This window comes from Harmonia axyridis, chromosome 1 (genome assembly GCF_914767665.1).
Source record: "Harmonia axyridis chromosome 1, icHarAxyr1.1, whole genome shotgun sequence".
Classification (NCBI taxonomy): domain Eukaryota; kingdom Metazoa; phylum Arthropoda; class Insecta; order Coleoptera; family Coccinellidae; genus Harmonia; species Harmonia axyridis.
In genome coordinates, this window is record NC_059501.1 from 20002501 (window position 1) to 20019676 (window position 17176).

General features: G+C 34.1%; 2 protein-coding genes across 3 annotated transcripts in view; both read left to right on the forward strand.

The window, feature by feature from the left end:
• Window positions 1-17176, forward strand: part of LOC123688118 (serine proteinase stubble) — a 66486-nt gene that overhangs the window by 16408 nt on the left and 32902 nt on the right. The window contains exons 1-2 of one of the 2 annotated variants that reach the window (XM_045627087.1): window positions 10676-10725; window positions 13106-13161. In XM_045627087.1, coding sequence (XP_045483043.1) covers window positions 10691-10725; window positions 13106-13161 — 91 coding nt within the window. In that variant the 5' untranslated portion in view covers window positions 10676-10690. Of the gene's footprint in view, window positions 1-10675; window positions 10726-13105; window positions 13162-17176 lie in introns of those variants that run through there. The other variant, XM_045627088.1, reaches the window with a different exon arrangement.
• On the forward strand, window positions 7505-8634 carry LOC123688154. Its single transcript, XM_045627090.1, has 2 exons — window positions 7505-7625; window positions 8271-8634. Exons 1-2 carry the CDS (start codon window positions 7571-7573, stop codon window positions 8555-8557), a joined length of 342 nt encoding a protein of 113 aa, XP_045483046.1. The 5' UTR covers window positions 7505-7570; the 3' UTR covers window positions 8558-8634.

Sequence of the window (17176 nt, forward strand, 5' to 3'; positions counted from 1 at the left end):
TGGTTCTGTTCACGCGATTAACATGAAATTATTATGTATCTACATTCAAAATCTCCAGTGGGTTGACAAATTTGATCAGAATCTGTTAAGAATTGAAGAAGCTCGGAAAGTAACAAATATTTGTGGACATACCAACTGACAAATAGAGAGATAATACTGAATTATCATCGCTTTTCAATATAGGCAATTGAACTAAAAATTAATCATTATCTTGGATAGCTTGGGCTCATAATACAAATATATAAGACAGAAATGCATAAAGAATTCCGAAAGTAAAACTGAAAACGACAAAGTTATCCCCTCTTTCCTTCCACAAAAATGAGATTCTAAGAAGATAGTACAGGGTGTTTTTTTTTCGAGGTATACAACTTTAAGTTGGCATTACTGTTCAAGATGGCGACCGATTTAACAACTGTCAAGTGATTTATTCTCAGTTTGGTTTGGCAATTCATCATGAATAGACTCACGCCTCATAATGGTTCTGTGCGGAATACGTATGGCGCACTACGTCCATTTTATTTTGTTTAGCGATGAAGCGCACTTCTGGTTGAATGGCTTCGTCAACAAACAAAACTGCCGCATTTGGAGTGAAGCTAATCCTCAACTGTATGTCGAAACACCGTTACATCCAGAAAAACTGACTTTTTGGTGCGATTTATGGGCTGGTGGAATCATTGGTCCGTACTTCTTCAAAAACGATGATGGCCAGAACGTTACAGTCAATGGTGATCGGTATAGAGCCATGATTAACTTTTTCATTCCTGAATTGAACAACCATGATGTCCAGGAGCTGTGGTTCCAACAAGACGGCGCAACATGTCACACAGCTCGTGCCACAATCGATTTATTGAAAGACACGTTTGGTGACAGCCACATTTCACGTTTTGGACCTGTGAATAGGCCTCCAAGATCTTGTGATTTAACACCGCTAGATTACTTTCTGTGGGGCTATGTAAAGTCATTGGTCTATGCGGATAATCCACAAACCCTTGACCATTTGGAAGACAACATTCGCCGTGTTATTGCCGATATACGGCCACAAATGTTGGAAAAAGTCATCGAAAATTGGACGTCCAGATTGGACTACATCCGAGCCAGCCGTGGCGGTCATATGCCAGAAATCATATTCAAAATGTAATGCCACAAGATTATCTTGCGGATAAATAAAATTCATGTCAATCGAATAATCCATCGTTGTTTTATTGCAATTCAAAGTTCTTTTCCCTAAAAAAAACACGCTTTATATCTTTGCAAATCTCCAGGAAAACTCAGCATCATTATATACTCGAAGCAGAGACAACCCTACACCCACTCCTTTCGAACAGACTAACGTGTAACTCCCTACCCTCAAATGAATGTTGAAAAAAAATTCTTCAAATTCTATCTTTATTTAACTTAAGTGATTTCAAGTGATAATAATTACCCTATCAAGATCGTGTACTTTAGCCATTGGAAAGGGTTCATTCATCCTATTCTATTGAAAAGTATTTTTACTCGCGTATTATTGCATTGAACAATATTTTCGAGGATCCATAAACCATTCCATTGTCTTTCCTCTCATTTTGCGTCAAACATCATGGAAAATTGATTGAATTCTAAATAGCGTTGACATGCGTCTGACGTTTTGTTAGGCCTATCTTCGACTTCTTGCTCGTGGTCTTGAGTTACACAAAATTTGACATAATAAGCGGATGGAACCGAACCACTGCGCCCTTTTTGGATATCCCTGAAAATGCCTAATTTCGTGATTTTTTCTCATGTCACTAGAAAAAAAAGCACCCTACAAACTTATATCGTTTTTCTTCTCTATCGATCTGCCAAAAAGATCATTTTCAGTTATCAACATACGAGTGTAAGCGATTCTAGAAATTTTCAGTTTTCGAAAAAATCCACAAAGTTTGCGAATTTTATGGAAATATACAGTGCTTTGTGTCGAAACAACAACGCAATAAATTTCTATATGGAACCAAAGTTTCTTCAATATTGTCGATAGTCAAAAAAGAGAACAAGTCAAATATATTGAAATCAATATCAAGGTCGCTATTCACATATTTACCAAAACTGTTACAGACTATACTCCGTTGCTTGTAAATAAACGTTAAAACTTAAAATCTATGGTAATGGCTCAACTGACCGTGAAAATATCCGATGTGTGGCTTTGGTTCCACTCAATGGTCACAAAAAACACTCTTTCTCAGCCTACATTTCACTTTATTACATATCAATCATAAAATATCGTTCGATAAGTCATTGGATTCTTTCATCAAATTTTTCGACTAATTCATGAAAATATTAGTTCGCAGAATGAACTGAATACGTGAGGAAAGGTGAAAATGAACAAGCATTGGAAGATCCTGACACTATAATTATTATGTGAAATTTATTGGCGTCGAAAGGTGTGTAATTTATTACATGTAAATGTATGAGATCTTTCATCGCAATTTCGGGACTTTAATGATATGAGTTTTGTGTCGTGGGAGTGAAGAAATTGAACTGGGTTCAGAAGAAAATATTGAATTAAAATTATACAAATCATTTGCTTCATGGACCATTATAGAAAAAATTAAAGTTCAATATTCAATCCGAAACGAATTTGAATAAACGTATTCACTTCGATACTAAAATTTCGAATTGATTTTGCGTTTTTGTTACTTTGACTGCAATAAAAAATGAGCATCATTTTTACCATAGAGTAATGAACATAGATAGAGGAAGTATACGCAATTTTTGCATGTCCCCAACATGGTTAGATTACGTTGTCGGATTGTGATATATTTTCAAATCCACAATTTTACTGTATCATTATGAATGTACAGTGCATCCCATTTTGGGTGAGACAGCCAGGATTCTCGCTTGTTATTTAAGATAGAGCCTTGCGGTTTTCACGTTCCTGTCCTACTTTTTCGTGAAACTCAAGTTGGTCTAATCAGATTTTGCATAACTGTTTCCGTTCAAGACATACAGGGTGATTTTGGAAATTGATACTTCTCGGACCCCTCCTTTATCTCCGAAGTTAGTAGAAATAATGCTGAGGTAAAAACTACATCTGAATCAGAATTCTGCGTAGAATCCAGTGGTGTACTCAATTTTTTTTTCGGGGTATGGTTTTGAAGATTCAACACAAACCTATATTTCTTTTAATGAAACACCCTGTATATTATTACTTCGTTGGATTCGTAATTTTTTTTCCTTCAAAATGATGTATGATACTATGTAGGTAGGATGTTCAGAAATATAAAAAAACACTAAAACATCAAATAATGATGGTTTTTTTGTTAATGGGTCATCAATTTCCCAAGTTTCAATAAGAGGATTATTACTTTTGATTTTTAAAAAGTAGTAGGTCATTGATGATACTAACATTTTTGTTGTTATTATGGCTACTATGCATTTGGCGGCATTGTTTTATCAAGCAAGCATTCGGAAGAAAAAACCATTCTGATCTAGCTGTCATCGCAATGAATTATGATTATTATTATTGATTCTTTTTTTATAAATGAAATCCATTGCCCATTAACAAAAAAACCATCATTATTTGATGTTTTAGTGTTTTTTTATATTTCTGAACATCCTACCTACATAGTATCATACATCATTTTGAAGGAAAAAAAATTACGAATCCAACGAAGTAATAATATACAGGGTGTTCCATTAAAAAAAATATAGGTTTGTGTTGAATCTTCAAAACCATACGCCGAAAAAAAAAATTGAGTACACCACTGGATTCTACGCAGAATTCTGATTCAGATGTAGTTTTTACCTCAGCATTATTTCTACTAACTTCGGAGATAAAGAAGGGGTCCGAGAAGTATCAATTTCCAAAAACGCCCTGTATGTCTTGAACGGAAACAGTTATGCAAAATCTGATTAGACCAACTTGAGTTTCACGAAAAAGTAGGACAGGAACGTGAAAACCGCAATGCTCTATCTCAAATAACAAGCGAGAAACCTGGCTGTCTCACCGAAAATGGGATGCACTGTACATTATTTTGAATGAAATATATTTATTCGAGTGATGCCCGATTAAAAGTGCAAATTTGAATATTTGGAATACGATATTTTTCCTAATTGTCGAATTTGTATTAAGCATAATACTTATTATTTTCTGTATCTATCTGCTGAAATCCAATGTTTGGCAACTTTTGCTCTCCTAGTTTCATCGGTTGTTTCACGTCGTTTGGCGCGCTTGATGTTTGTTTTCTGAATTTCTGATATATTTAATAATAATAATAATAATAATAATAATAATAATAATAATAATAATAATGCCTTTATTGAAGAGAATAAAAAATATTACAATTATTAATTGTATAATTATAATTATTTATTTATTTCAATATATTTTGAGTTAATATGATACGTTGATTCACTATTGGACATAAGAAGTGTGTTCTTTGTAGAGAAACTCGCGAATTGAGTGAAATATCGTATCATTCGTATCACTGATATATTATCATTTTCGCGCGCTTGATGTCAAATTTGATAGTTCATGTTGGCGACAAAATTTGCCTACTGAAAATGACATATGCTCCCTCTATCTATGTTTATTACTCTGAGATTGGAAATAAAAACCACTTCAGCTCAAGTTTGAGTAGCACATAATTTGCGATGCTGAGAAACACCATGAAAAGATCAAAAAGAATATAGAAAAATATTACCCAATATTACCATGACCATAGAAATGATGGTATGACGAGATATTCAGTGTTGATATGAAATCATAATTTCAAGCTTTGTGTCTATAAAATCATCAGAACCAAAGAAAATTAAGTAGAATATTACCAAATAATTCAGTCATAACAGATCCGATCCAGTTTTACATGTATATGTATATGTACCTATAGGTACATACATACATAGGTCCAATCATCGTGCAAAATTTTGTGTTAATAGATTCATCAGAATCAGCATGGTTCTGGTTGTGTTATCAACAAGAAATTTTCCACGAGATCACCATTTTTCATCTGAATCGAAAGTTTCATCCTGATCAGATCTTTAGTTCTGAAAGTTACTCATTAACAAAATTGGATTCGAAATCCAGAACTATATCCAGAAAATTTCTAATTTCTTGGTCTTCCATTCGAAAATTATCATTTATACAGCCGGACAAATTACAATTCGCGAAAGGATTTGTCATCAGTAAGTCAAACTTTATCGTTCGATACCAGTTCCGGCAAAAAATTTGAGAATTTCTGACATTGTGACTAAGTGATCGGAAAACAAAATGAAATATTTGCTCAATTTTTATGAGGTTACCTATAAAAAGTCTATAAAACACAGAACTGAGAGTATGTCGAAGAAATCGTTTCTTTACGTAGAAAAAACATTCTTCGATAAAGAAACGAAGTTCAATTGAAGAATCTCTTTGCATTCGTTAATTTCACGTAAAAAGATTGTTACTTTCTACAGTGCTAATTTGTGAAATGATGAACAGTTTCACCTGATCTGGTCCTCCGAAAAGACATGAATGTGAATGGCATTGAAAGTGAAATGAAAACTGTTGGTCAGGTCAGGGAACTGAAATGCAATGTGATACGAATAAATAATTTATGAAATGCCTTCTTCTATGCTATGAAATAATACAGAGATATAGTATTTGTATCGATGTAATAAATTCCAAGGATTTTGTAACATATACACGTGACTCTATCTTTGGGTGTTGAACACATGTTTTACAGAGTGTCCTATGATTTATCTTTTTTTGAATTTTCATGTTTATCATTTTACAAACCCAGGTTTGTTGATTCCTCCTCGATTTTGGAAATAAGCCATTCTAACGGGTGTTTTTTTCGAGGTATATAACTTTAAGTTGGCATTTTTGTTCGAGATGGCGACCGATTTAACAGCTATCAAGTGATTTATTCTCAGTTTGGTTTGGCAATTCATCATGAATAGACTCACGCCTGAACAACGCTTGCAAATAGTGCAATTTTATTTCGAAAATAATGGTTCTGTGCGGAATACGTATCGCGCACTACGTACATTTTATTGTATTAGCGATGAAGCGCACTTCTGGTTGAATGGCTACGTCAACAAACAAAACTGCTGTATTTGGAGTGAAGCTAATCCTCAAGTGTATGTCGAAACACCCTTACATCCAGAAAAACTGACTGTTTGGTGCGCTTTATGGGCTGGTGGAATCATTGGTCCGTACTTCTTCAAAAACGATGATGGCCAGAACGCTACAGTCAATGGTGATCGGTATAGAGCCATGATTAACTTTTTCATTCCTGAATTGAACAACCATGATGTCCAGGAGCTGTGGTTCCAACAAGACGGCGCAACATGTCACACAACTCGTGCCACAATCGATTTATTGAAAGACACGTTTGGTGACCGCCAAATTTCACGTTTTGGACCTGTGAATAGGCCTCCAAGATCTTGTGATTTAACACCGCTAGATTACTTTTTTTGGGGCTATGTAAAGCCATTGGTCTATGCGGATAAGCCACAAACCCTTGATCATTTGGAAGACAACATTCGCCGTGTTATTGTCGATATACGGCCACAAATGTTGGAAAAAGTCGTGGAAAATTGGACGTCCAGATTGGACTACATCCGAGCCAGCCGTGGCGGTCATATGCCAGAAATCATATTCAAAATGTAATGCCACAAGATTATCTTGCGGATGAATAAAATTCATGTCAATCGAATAATACATCGTTGTTTTATTGCAATTTAAAGTTCTATAGCTCTAAAAAAAACCCTTTTACAAACGTCATTGCATCCTTTTTTGTATACAGACTTAGGTATTAAGACTTTCATCGAAAAATCATCTTCAGTGATGATGAATCCCATTTTCACCTCGAAGGCTACGTGACTAAGCAGAATTGTCCGTTTGAGGCTCAGACAATCTGAGAATGATTGTTGAAAAGTCACTCCATCCTCAACGTGTCACTGTTTGGTGCTGTTTTTGGGTTGGTGGTGTGATTGGACCTTACTCGAAATTGAGGCTGATGCAACCGTTATGGTAAATGGATTGCGCTGCCGAGCTTTAAAAAATAAGTTCTTATGGAAGGAATTGATAGATATTGATGTGAACAACGTTAATTTTCAAATAAGACGGCACTACACAAGCAACGGAAAAATTCCAAATTTTCAAAAAAGTTTCCTGGTCGTGTTCTCCACCACTTTCTCTCTCTCTCTCTTAGTTGAACACCGAACTAAACAAAATAGAGTTTAATAATAAAACAGTTTTAAAAATCCACTCTGTCAAATATTGACTAGTTTACTCGGAGCAGTCACTAATATAGACACCGGTCCATATCGAGGGCTGCTTAACTTGTAAACTAGACTAACTTTATTGCATTCATGTGAAAAATATTGCAAATAATAAAGATAAAGTAAATGATTTAGTGCCACAATTATTCTTATTTTTTGGAGAATTGGCTACTCTTTATTGGGAATGTTATTATCATAGAATATTATGAATAGATAGTATAGCATAATTAAATGTATCAACTATTTCTTTCTCATTCTTATCTCTCTAATTAAGACTATTCATTTTTTATGTAAATTTTCATATGGATATAAATAAGTAGAGACTACTCTTGTATTGCACTTTTCGAAAATGAAATTTACCATAGCTTTAGTACTTATTATTGGTGTCACTCTTAATTTGAGAGGTAAGTTTAAAAAAATATGAAATATTAATTATTGATCTATTGCTCAAAAATGCAGAATCTTTTGTATGTTTCTGAGTTTTAGGAGAACCGATTGTATTTTGTGTAGGCTTTGTGTCCTATCGCCAGATCAGCTATAGAAATAATAAAATTTCTTTCCGGGCCCTGGACTTGAACTCCCGATCTTCAGTTCAGGAGACCAGATGTTGAACCCAACAAATAATTCTTGTCTTTCATTTTATTGTCACATCAAAAATATATACTGAATTTGAATGACGAAAAAAAGGCTACAAATCAACAAGGAATTCAAAAAAGATTTCAGTTTGAAATATCTCATTGGCGTCCGATTCTCAAAAAAAGATAGATCTATACCTGAGTGCACTCCAATGATGAACATCAAGTAGCTCTTCAAACCCTCCAAATAGATATTTCGACCGGTTTCAGAGCAATAAATAATGGATTTTTGAAAAAAACTTTAATACTCCTGTCATAATTTTTTCATGCAGAAGTTCATAGCACCTGAAGTTCATAGCACTTTTTCATTAACACCATGTTGGTACCCACGATAAAACAAAACATCATCTGTCATTACAAAGTTGATTTTGTGTCAAAAACGAGAATATTATAAAAATTCAATTTCTGTTACAGTGGAGGCAAAGAAAAAACCGAAAAGAGTGGAGTGTTTCCAATGTGAGTCGACAAGTCAAGACAGCGATTGCAAAAAAGGAGATGTATCGGAAACATGTCTCGGAAAATACTGTTATCAATATGTTTACCAAGAACATACGAAAAATTTCTTCGGTAGCACCTACTTGAAATGGTGGTGGTTCAGAGGGTGTACAGATGACGAGAATACATGCAGTGGAGAATACGTGTCGGATTGTACAGTGTGTTCTGAGTCTAAATGTAACGATGTAGAACTCGCAAATTCGTAGTTTCCCATTGACAGAGTTGATTCGACTTTGATAGACATTATTGTAAAGATGGACAGAAATACATAATTATAAATGGCTCCCATAAAAATGTTTTCTACTAATTTGCTTAAATAACTACTTTTCCGCATTGATTTTGTCTTAGGAAGTGCCACTTTCCCACTCTAGTGAGAAGAGAAGAATTTTCGAAGATTTCAAAAAACAGGTCAACTTTTTTTTAAGGGGGACAAATCTCCATCGTGAGTTTGTTCCAAAAAAAACACCCCCATGAAGGTGACATCAATCCCAAAATTTTGTGAATATGGAAGAGATGTCGAGTATTGGATTGTGCACAGAACATAAATAACTTTCAAACCAACTAACACTGGACATCTCTTCCCTATTCAGAAAATGTTGGGGGTTGATGCCACCTTCATAGGACTGTTTCTTTTTGCAAGAAACTCATGATGGAAATTCGTCCCCCTAAAAACTGAAGTTAATCTGTTTTCATGAAAATTTCGTTTCTGAGTTCTGGCCTCTATTTGAGGGACTTAAATCCAGCCCAGTTTGCTGGCCGCCTTTTTATATTTCATCCTTGATTCTTCAAAATAACATAAGGTCGTTCCGCTCCACTGCGTTTGTCGACATTCCCTGCAATAAAAAACTCCAAACCACTTTACTAAACCTACTGTAAAATGAATAACACACGGAAGCCCAAGCAATATAAACAGAATTTCATCTTACCCTCATTGGAAGAGGTATAAAATCATTGCGTATTTCATAAATACGAAAAGCAACACGCCAAAAAGCTTGACATTTTAACAACTACTTGACTTGAAAATCAAGCCCGAGATAAATTACATACTTGAGCTTGAATTGATTTCAGATATTTTTTGTTTGACTTGATATCAATCTACTAAATATTACTTAAGTTTGATATATCTACATGCGTCGCACGGCATATATTTCTGAAATCTCGTGCGCGCTTAGACTAAATAAGAGGATTCCTCGAGGTCCGACAGACTGAATCATTCCAGAGCTGATCTTACAGTTACAAAAACCCGCAAAAGGTTAGGCGAAAATCTATAAGATGCCTCATGTGTCTTAGATCCTGGAAGGAAAATGATGAAATCAAACAAAGCTTGAAGGTTTCTCAATATTAAGAAACTTTATATTTTTAATATTTTGTAATGATTTATAGTGATTCAATTTATGTTATCTCAAAGAAGTCGATATTTTTGATCTTTTATTCAATAAGTTTAATAAATAAAAGTGTTTTTTGCAAGGTTCTTTCTCAATTCATCATTTTTTTATTGATGCGACACTACACAAATACACAATAAAACTGCTAGAAATCAAGTAGTTTTAAGTACTTGATAAATAAATACTTGACTTGACTTGAGATTGAAAAACTACAACTTGACTTGAGCTTGACTTGAAATCAAGTCAAGCCGTGAATCCCTAGTGATAAGTAATCATTCTTTGATCGTACGCAGTGTCTTGTGGATGTGAAAATCAGATAAAGAACTTACGCATTATTCATTATTGTCGAAGAAATCCAGGATTGAAATAAGATACCTACAGCGACAAAAACATGAGGCGTGAAGTATTATTATTATTATTATGAATTTATTGTAGGTGAAAATGTCAGAAAGAAGGAAGAAATATAGTGGAAACGACTTTAGAAAGAAACGATTTGAAAAGACGCCAGAGAAATGAAAAATGGCAGGAGCTTTGAATTTTGTTATTGATGCTTTTTCAGCAGGCGCTAAAATCACTCGCACCGGTCTGTCTATTCTTCTCCTTTCGACTTCCCGAATTCACATCTCTTCAGCACCCAATAAAAAAATGTCAATTTAGCCTTAACATCCGGTATGTTGATCAAAACCCATTACGCTAGATCGGAACCTCCGAAAATTCCTATACCTTTTTTTTCTCCTACTCTCGATACACATTCGATTATGCGCGGAGAAAAACAAAGAAACTCGAACACAGGGAGTGAAATTATCTGTCGAGTTATAATTAATTTCGTATTCGGATCAATCTCTTCATCTTTCACTTCCAACCTGGATTCTACGGTAGAACTTGATAAGGTCTGAAGGTGAGAGTGATCAACGTTCAAGAATAGGTACGTGAGTTCTAGTTCTAAGCCGCCTGATGTGCGTCGAAACTCGGAGATTCTTCCTCAGCCGGTAAATAAAAATTACCCAATGTTTGTCAGCCGGGTCAGTCTCATGGAGAATTAAATTTTTTTTTCACGAGAGTGAAATTGTTTCGGCTATAGTGGCACGATTATAGGACGACAGCCGATCAAGCGTATAATCGAATATAGCGGAGCTCGAAAAAAAAATGTGACACATAAAGTGAACAATGTTCCGGTGATATGGCTTAAGGTGTGAATAGAGCTTTATAGGACTGAATGAAAAGGGAGGGAGTGTACTTTCTGTTTGTTATTCTCAATTATTTGTCGGTGAAGAATCTGAAAATTAGAAGAAAGCAATGACGTCGGATTTGGAGATTTTGCTCTTATCGCTTTGAACTAATTATTTTAAGTAGGTTTTATCTTCTCAATTAGAAGATCTCGAAAAAATGAAGATGTATGATTTCACAGACGGCCCTTTTTCGTCCAGTCGTGAGAGTATAAAAAAGTATACTTTTTTATACTCTCAGTATGAGAGACTATAAAAAAGTATACTTTTTATACTGGTATCAAGAGGTAAATCATAGATTTAAGTGTTATGACATTAAACTGACGGTAATAATTACATCTTCAAGCTATAGAATCATTTGTGGAGCATTGGCATAGACCTTATTCCACACGTGGCCTCAAAAAAAGGCGATAGGTGTTAAATCACAAGATATTGGTGGCCAATTGTGATCACCACTTTGAGAAATAACACGACCAGGAAACTTTTCGAGCAAAATCAGCGAGGATACAACGTTGCTGGTGATCGACCGGATAACTGAACCTTAAATGTTTTGAGAACTAAGCCTTCACGCAAAATACGGTTTAATGACGTTTTAATGTCTATTTCCTAAGATCGACGAGGAATAGACAAACCTGTGTTGTCGTCAATACTACGGGCTACAGCACCAATATTCTCAGTTGTTCATGAGCGTAGTATATCGTTTCGATTTTGCACATCAGATACTTGTCCCAACATCTCAAATTGAACGACTTGCTTTCATATACGATCGAGCTAACACGACACTCAAAAGTCTCAAGCCTGGCGCATAGATTGCACCGCCATTGCCTTATCACTATTTATTTTTGTTGTTAGTAACAAGCTCCAAAAGATGCGTGTCAAAATTTTGGAATATAGAGTTAAGGGATTGAGATAATGTTACATTTAGTAATGGATAAAAATCAGTTTCTTGTATCGATAAAACACTGTTTTTCGACGAAAAAAATTCTGTGCAAGCAAAATAATGCCTTGATAAGTGTTATTCACACTTCGACAACATTAGTTGAGAGATGCTAAGCTGACTTTGAAAGTGGTCGAAGAAACACCGACGAAGTCGAACGCTTTGGTCGCTCGAATTCGACAGTTGTTTCAGGAAATGGTTATGAGGTGAAGTAAATTGTAAGTTGCTTGATATAGCGTTAGAGTTGAAATTATCAGAAGGTACAAAGACACTTCTAAATCAAACAAAGCGTCAGCTGAGTGGAAAGCAGTAAGTGAAAGCCATAGTCCAAAGCTACCAAAATCTCAAAACATCAGCTGGCAAGAATATCGTATCTGTATTTTGAGGCGTATATTTCTCATATTTTGACAAAGTTAAAACCATAGTGAATATTATTTAATGTTGAATGCAAACGGAGAGACAAATGCTCCTTGTCACAAATGTATAAGAACCATTTTCAAATTGAACCTTATGCGTTTCCAACTGCTATCATCCAGCTCATTCTCCAAATCTCATCCCTAATGATAACTGGCTTTTTGCAGATCTGAAAAAAATGATTGCCGAGGTTGAATCCTATTTCTCAAGCCTAGATAAATCTTTCTATAGGAAAGGTATTAACAATTCAGAGGAGCACTTTTGAAGGTGGCAATGTTGACGAATAAAAAGGAGTTTTAAGGAAAAATGTGTGTTCACAGATTATGAGTTATATATTATTTCCTGAGACAATTAGTTCTTCAATTCTTTAATACTGTAATAGGTAATAACCTATTGCCACCTCAATGTTCGTGCCAGATTGAGGATCGAATATCATCAGAATCTTTGATGATCTTTGGTCGCAAAGTGTGCAATAGATGTATGAATGAATATGTTCTCAAAATTTTTGTCAGTGCTCTTCTCAAACGATTCTCAAATGTTTTCCTGTAGATACGGGGCTGGACGGCACCATGTTAAAATGACAGGCATACCGAAACGAGAATAATTTTGTATATGAAAAATTATCAGGTGAAATCAAATGGAATTGGTTTGAGCAAGATAGTTTTCGAAATACAAAAAAAGATCATTTTTCAGAAATGTATTCAAGAAATCCGTAAAACTAAAAATTAATCTTTAAATATATCTCTCCATCATTTTGAAGAAAAAAGTTAATTTTATATTCTATTTTTTCAGGAGGAGAGAAGGCTACATGCAGAAATTGAATAAAGAATTATCAATCTCTATTCAAGGTGAGTCAACCTGAAAACATTCGAAAAAAATTATTCGGTCTACTTTTTTCAGTACGAAGTATTGTAGTAGGTTGAGTTTACTGAAAGAAAAAATGAATGACTCAGCAAAAATTCAGATTTTAAACAAATAAATGTATTACCTCTCTGAAGAATTAAATGAAGATATCTCTTTGATTTTAAATAACGAATAGTCATATGTATAATATATCAATCAACTTGTCCACGATGCATAGCACAATTACAATTTACATATGTATAATACGTAACAACAATAATGGTCAATGTTGATAATAGGTGTATGTGCTGGGACTTTCAAGTACTATTAATAAGGTACATCATATGTAACTTGTATATTTATTTTTTACTTTTACTTCCTCAACAAGGAAGAGTACAGATTTTTTGGACACATTTGTTAAATATGTAGAGTTTGAGTATGAAGCGATTTTTACAATATTTTATGAAACATGAAATTATTTGCATTTGAACGCAATATTTATTCAATTTCGATCGAATTGGCAGTTTCGAAATTAACGAAAAAATAAATTTCTTTACGGAACCCCTACAAACCTAACCTTGGAATTCGAGATTCCTTTGCTATAGAAAGTTCTACCAAAATAAAGCTCTTGATAAATAAAAAAAATTTGGTATGTGTTAAGTGTTCAAGACAATAACAATGATCAAATTTATATTAATTTAGGAGTGAAGCTAATTTCGTCCAGTTTATACCTCATACCTACTTCTTCTGAAACTCTTCTATCCTACCTTGCGTGTCTTCCGTGTTCACTTTAACTCGTTTTCTTCAAATGGATCAATCTTTCGAACATGGTTCTTATAAAATTTATCCATTAACAGTTTTGCCGCAGTGTTACATATAGTCAATGACCGTATAATTCTATATTTCTGCGTATATAAATAACATTCTCCTGTTCAATTTACGCTTTTTGCATACCTGCACAGCTAGTGTCCTTGCGAAAATGAATCTTGTAGTGATGGTGATGGCGTGGTGATTAACTTCGTTGATTAACTGTAGGATTTGTCTTCTTAGCGCACTATAATCATTAATTAAACCCATTATATACCTATTTTATGGAATGCATTTGGTCATGAAAAGAATGTGAATTGTACTGTAGGTTTATTGTATCCTCCCTTGTCTTATACATATAGTCAATGTTCCCAATTGGGTTTACTAGAAAAGGCCACTAAAATATTAGAATTAGCGGAAAATCAGAAATTGATGCAAGATGGTCTAAAAAAAAACTATAACACCTCGATTTTCCGACTTTAAAATGAAAATATCAATAAAAGAATATAAATAAAAACACTCGACAATACGGATCACAATTCATTAATAAAATATATAAAATTTTGTTGATATGCATGTTTCGGGTTTCATCCCATTCTCAAAGCTGAATAATATAATATACACAAGTACATATAGATGACTAAGTGACAGATGCTAAAAGTGGAGACAGGCGGAAATCTAATTAATCATTTACAATTGGGAGATTTTGTTTGTGCGCTGAGGATATTTCTAAAACTCCAAGAGGTCTAAACGTTTTCTTTTAACACCTTTGTGTAAAATATTTGTCTTAGTAAAATCTATAAAATGATTAGAGGTGATGCAGTGATTGGAAAAACCGGTTGTATATTTATTTTGAAGAATCTTTTATGTTCTTCAATTCTATTTCATTAATAAATTGTGAAACGTATTGTCGACTGTTTTTATTTATTTTCTTTTATTAATATTGAAAGAATGTTTCACCAAACGATATGCGAGGAATCCATTTCGATTAAAATGAAAATATGAATATGAAGTGTAAGCTTGAGCATAGTATATTGTATATTTGTATATTTATTTAAAATATATATTTTTATATATTACCTATATATATTAGTGAATCAGCATACAGTGTCCTTCATTGACTACATCATAGACATAAAATTCATATTGAATTGCCATGAAAAGATTTACTAAATCATAAGCGGACGCCATAACATTATTCTCCCACTGGTATCAAATTAGATAGAAAAAAGTGCTAGAATTTGGTTTAAAACTTGAGTTTATCGTAGAAATAAGTTTTTTCAGGAAAAAATATATGTATTCTTATATTGCACTAACCTATTGTCAGGATTTTGTTTTAATGCTTTTTTCAATTCTTTTTTTTTAGATAATTATTTTCTCTATTTCTATGGCTAATCCGTTCATTCTGATGCCACATCTTGTGGAACATAATCGCGCGAGGATTTCTCAGATTCATACAGATTGCATACTCTCTGGAAAACTAAACAATATTTGTGCTGAAAATTTGCATATTGTGGTTTGAGACAATGATCTTTCTCCCTGAAATATATTCAGACCACTACAACTTCCGATTAAACCTGAAACATACTACTTCTTCCTCATTTCAAATGGTACACCAATATATTATATATTGCATCATTATTGATATCTTATTTGAAGACAATTTTAGCAATGTGCCACAACTTGTGTAAAAACTCAACGGCTCATGCGTTAATGAGATTTTTATGAAAATAATGGTTGCGATGAGGAATCAGTCTTTTTTCAATGTTTCTGAAGAAATTTTTTTTCCGAAGAAACCTTCTTCATTTTCGATCATGCCAATATGTGAAACTGTTTGTGGATTGGAACAATAGTGTATAGGGTGTTAATGAGAAGATCATGAACTTGGACAACTCGAATTCTTCAAAACTCACGTTTTCAAACTTTTTTATAAGAATCTCATGAATTGTTGAGTTTTTGTTTTCGAGCTGAAGATATTTCCAAAAACTTCAAGTGGCAAGAGATCTAAACGTTCACATCACAAATCTATGAAATGATTGGAAGTGATGCAGTGATTAGAAAAACCAGTTGTTGATTAATTTTGAAAGATCGATCTTTTATATTCTTCAATTCAACCATCAATAGCTTATGAATACTCCTCAACTGTGAAATATTCAGTCGATTATTACCATAAAAACATTGATCTTGAATGAAATTAATTTCAGGGCATTCAGACAATTTTTCAATTCTGCAAAAAGTACCTCCTCGAGCGGGACTCGAACCCGCGACCTCGGAATAACTAGTTCGATGTTCATCTTGAATGTATAATACTCGTACAGAAGGCTCATTCTAACATTGTTCGTTAAAAAGCTCCACACTTCGTGGCTCATTTCTGAATTTTGTACTCGTGGAAGAATATCAATGCCTTCTGCATTTGTTTATAAAAATCTAATCATTATTTGCTTCTAGAATTGTCTAATGTTTTCCACACATTTGGCCTTCAAATTTCAATACCATCTTGTTCTTGTTGTGCGTCCTTTTCAGTTTCACCGATTATCCAAAAGCAAATTAGTTTCACTGCGTTACTTCTGGGTGGTCCATCACACAAACAGATTGGGACAAGTGAAGAACCGTATCTTCGTCAAGATCGTGAACAGAAGGCTCATTCTAACATCGTTCATTAAAAAGTTCCACACTTCGTGGCTCATTTCTGAATTTTGTACTCGTGGAAGAATATCAATGCCTTCTGAATTTGTTCATAAAAATCAATTCATTATTTGCTTCTAGAATTGTGTAATGTTTTCCACACGTTTGGCCTTTAAATTTCAATACCATATTTTTCTTGTTGTGCGTCCTTTTCAGTTTCACCGATAATCCAAAAGCAAATTAGCTTCACTGCGTTACTTTGGGTGGTCCATCACACAAACAGATTGGGACAAGTTAAGAACCGTATCTTCGTCAAGATCGTGAACAGAAGGCTCATTCTAACATCGTTCATTAAAAAGCACCACACTTCGTGGCTCATTTCTGAATTTTGTACTCGTGGAAGAATATCAATGCCTTCTGCATTTGTTCATAAAAAATCTATTAATTATTTGCTCCTACAATTGACTTATGTTTTCCACACGTTTGGCCCTTAAATTTCAATACCATCTTGTTCTTGTTGTGCGTCGTTTTCAGTTCCACCGATTATCCAAAAGCAAATTAGCTTCACTGCGTTTCTTTGGGTGGTCC

Bases quoted from the DNA above. Each gene is read 5' to 3' on its own strand.
- LOC123688154 (XM_045627090.1), top strand. From the start codon at position 7,571: ATGAAATTTACCATAGCTTTAGTACTTATTATTGGTGTCACTCTTAAT. The intron at 7,626-8,270 runs GTAAGTTTAAAA...TTTCTGTTACAG, and splicing joins TGTCACTCTTAATTTGAGAG to TGGAGGCAAAGAAAAAACCG.